This window comes from Callospermophilus lateralis, chromosome 7 (genome assembly GCF_048772815.1).
Source record: "Callospermophilus lateralis isolate mCalLat2 chromosome 7, mCalLat2.hap1, whole genome shotgun sequence".
In the NCBI taxonomy this organism is placed as follows: Eukaryota; Metazoa; Chordata; class Mammalia; order Rodentia; family Sciuridae; genus Callospermophilus; species Callospermophilus lateralis.
In genome coordinates, this window is record NC_135311.1 from 143619024 (window position 1) to 143621984 (window position 2961).

The 2961-nt window shown below is 54.7% G+C and overlaps 1 protein-coding gene across 1 annotated transcript; it reads right to left on the reverse strand.

Annotated features, from left to right (window-relative positions):
• Window positions 1-991: 991 nt before the first annotated feature.
• On the reverse strand, window positions 992-2028 carry Isg15 (ISG15 ubiquitin like modifier). Its single transcript, XM_076842117.2, has 2 exons — window positions 1868-2028; window positions 992-1574 (listed from the first exon to the last, which is right to left on the reverse strand). Exons 1-2 carry the CDS (start codon window positions 1868-1870, stop codon window positions 1101-1103), a joined length of 477 nt encoding a protein of 158 aa, XP_076698232.2. The 5' UTR covers window positions 1871-2028; the 3' UTR covers window positions 992-1100.
• Window positions 2029-2961: the final 933 nt, after the last annotated feature.

A 2961-nucleotide genomic window follows, 5' to 3' on the forward strand; every position in this document is an offset into this window, starting at 1 on the left:
GGACACCGTTCTGTTCTGTCCTCTCAGAACTGGATCTGAGTGTGCGAGGCACAGGTTTCTGAGCCAGAGGCATTGAGTGGTTGGTAGACATTCCCCCAGAGGAGGACCCCAGCCCACTTTGGCCCTGGTGGGGGATTCCGGGAGAAAGTGACTCCAAGGATCTGTACTTACACTTGCTTTGTTGCAGCATGGCAAAAGGGGGACCTGGGCGGTCTTAGATCTGCATCCCATGCACCCAAAAGTGGTCTTCTGGGCCTCCAGCCAATCATCCTGAGGCATTTGAAAGTTAAGGTCCAAGTGCCCCCAAGGTAGTGGTCCAGGGACCAGAGAGGTGCACATTCTTCCCACCGTACCCGGATCCTAGGTGCCCGGCCTGGCTCCTGTGGAACTCACTGGGTAAGTTGGAACAGGAGAAAAAGACTGCGAGAAGCATTTCCAGAAGAAGGGAGTGAATTGGCCCATCCGGGAAGGTCTGGGACATGCTCTCCTGGTGGACAGGGTAAACCACCAAATCCCGGCCTGCTGCACTTGGCCTCTTCATTAGGCATAGCTCTGGAGGATACAGATGCCCCCTTCATCTATCCCCACCTCAAAGCAGGTGGGCAGGTTGCAGCCCCCAGTGTTGTGCAAGAGGCTCCCTGGCCCTCCCACCCACAGGTCTAAGGACCCACCCTCACTGCTTCCAGGGCTTTGGGAGGGGTGATCCCATGGAGCCACACACTGTGGCCTGTGGAACCTGACCTGGCCTGACCTGTTCCTCCCTAATTCTGCCCACCCAGATGTGAAAGTGGAGCCATTGTGAGTCTGTGGCTCAGCCTGGCCAGGCAGCCCCAGCAAATGTGTCTCCCCTTGACCCCAGGAGGTGTGGAAGTATGTCTCCCTTCAATTTCTGGGAGAAGAGTCACAGTGGAGACCACTAGGCTCTGTGACACCTGGTCCCTGGACTTCTAGCCCAGGCCTGTCCCCCAGGCCTGGTTCTCTCAAACCTCGTCCCTCCTAATTCATCAGCAGAGAGGGGAGATCAGGCAGACAGACAGCAGGCAGTTGTCCTTTACATCGTCTTTATTCCTAGCACTGGATCCTGGTTGGGGTCCTCTCTTCTAGGCCCCGCCCCCGCGCAGGCGCAGGTTCAGGAACACAGTGCTCTGAGGGGCGAGTCCATACTCCCCCAGCAGCTGCGACTCTTCCATGGGCCTCCCCTCGAAGCTCAGCCAGAACAGATCTTCCTGGATGTGCTCCTGCTGGCCCACCTGCCGCTTGAGCTCCGCCACCTTCTGCGTCAGCCTGATGCTGTAGGGTCTGATGCGGCCCTTGTCGTTCCTCACCAGGATGCTCAGGGGGCTGTCACCGTTCTGCACCATCAGCAGGACGGTGCTGCCAGGGGCCAAGCCCTGGCTGCTGAGAGGGACCCTGTCCTGCAGCACGGGGCCACTGGGCAGGGCCAGGTGCTGCTGGAAGGCCGGCACTCCAGTCTTCTGGGAGATCTGCTGCTTCAGGTCCCACAACATCGCGGAGCCACTCAGGGACACATGGTGCTCCTCGCCCCCCAGCATCTTCACCTTCAGGTTCCAGCCCTGGGGGCATCACTGAGGTTGGGCTCCCACACTGGCCGCAGGTCCTGGGTGCTGTTCTCTGCTGGCTGCCTCCTCCACCCACTCGGCCCAGGAAGGCCAGTCTCCCACAGCCTCCACGTTCCTCCCACCACCCTCCGTGTCCCCCTGTGGGCCCATCCCCTCTCCTCACACTTGGGAACCCGGCCAAGCTCAGGGCTTGGCAGTGGGTGCTCTGCTGCTGGGAGACCCCGGCCAGGGGAGGGAGGAAAGTGGGCTGGAGTAGCCCAGCTGCCCCCCTGTGCCATCTGCCTCACCATGGCCCTGGTCTCCAGTGCTTGGTCCACCTCAAGTGCTCAGGAGCTGGCTTCCTCTCCCCTCTAGCTGCTCCACAGTCCATTTATGAGTCTAAGCTACACACGTCAGAGGGCGGTGCCTCCCACAGCCCTCACCAGTGGCTGGTAGCCTTCAGTTTCGGTTTCCTTTTCCCAGTGCGTGCCCCAGCATGAGTAAAGAAACAAGACAGAGTGACAGGGAGGGACTCTGGAGGGCCTGGCTCTCAACGGGAGCCTCCCAAGGCTCCACCAGGGTGTGCACTCAGAAGCTCCTAAATGTCCAGCACTCAGTCTGCCTACAAGATGCACAAAAGTCATAGTAACCTGAACTAATGACTGATCACTTTCACTTTCCATTTACCAGTTTACAAATTAGTTAGCTTGGAAATTTTCACCATGATTAATCTGGAAAAAAAATCATAAGATAGGGAAAATCCAAATTACCCAGAGATAACCATTGGTTTAGGACAATATTTGTTCAGATTATTTCTTAGTGAAAGAAATGTATCTTGGGGCTGGGGATATGGCTCAAGCGGTAGAGCGCTCGCCTGGCATGCGTGCAGCCCGGGTTCAATCCTCAGCACCACATACAGACAAAGATGTTGTGTCCGCCGAAAACTGAAAAATAAATATTAAAATTTAAAAAAAAAGAAATGTATCTTATTTTGTACAAAAATAAATTCGTGGACACTATCAAAAAAAGAAAAGAAAATTAAAAGACAACCCACAGTCTGGGATGAAATGTTTCAAATCATTTATCTAAGAGTCCACTATCCAGGATATATAAAGAGCTCTTACAGCTGGGTGTAGTGGTACACAGCTATAATCCCAGTGGCTTAGGAGGCTGAGGCAGGAGGATCACGAGTTCAAAACCAATCTCAGCAATTTAGCAAGGCACTAAGCAACTCAACGAGAGACCCTGTCTCTAAATAAAATATTAAAAAGGGCTGGGTGGGCATAGTGGCACAGGCCTGTAATCCCAGTGGCTTGAGAGGCTGAGGCAGGAGGATCACGAGTTCAAAACCAATCTCAGCAATTTAGCAAGGCACTAAGCAACTCAACGAGAGACCCTGTCT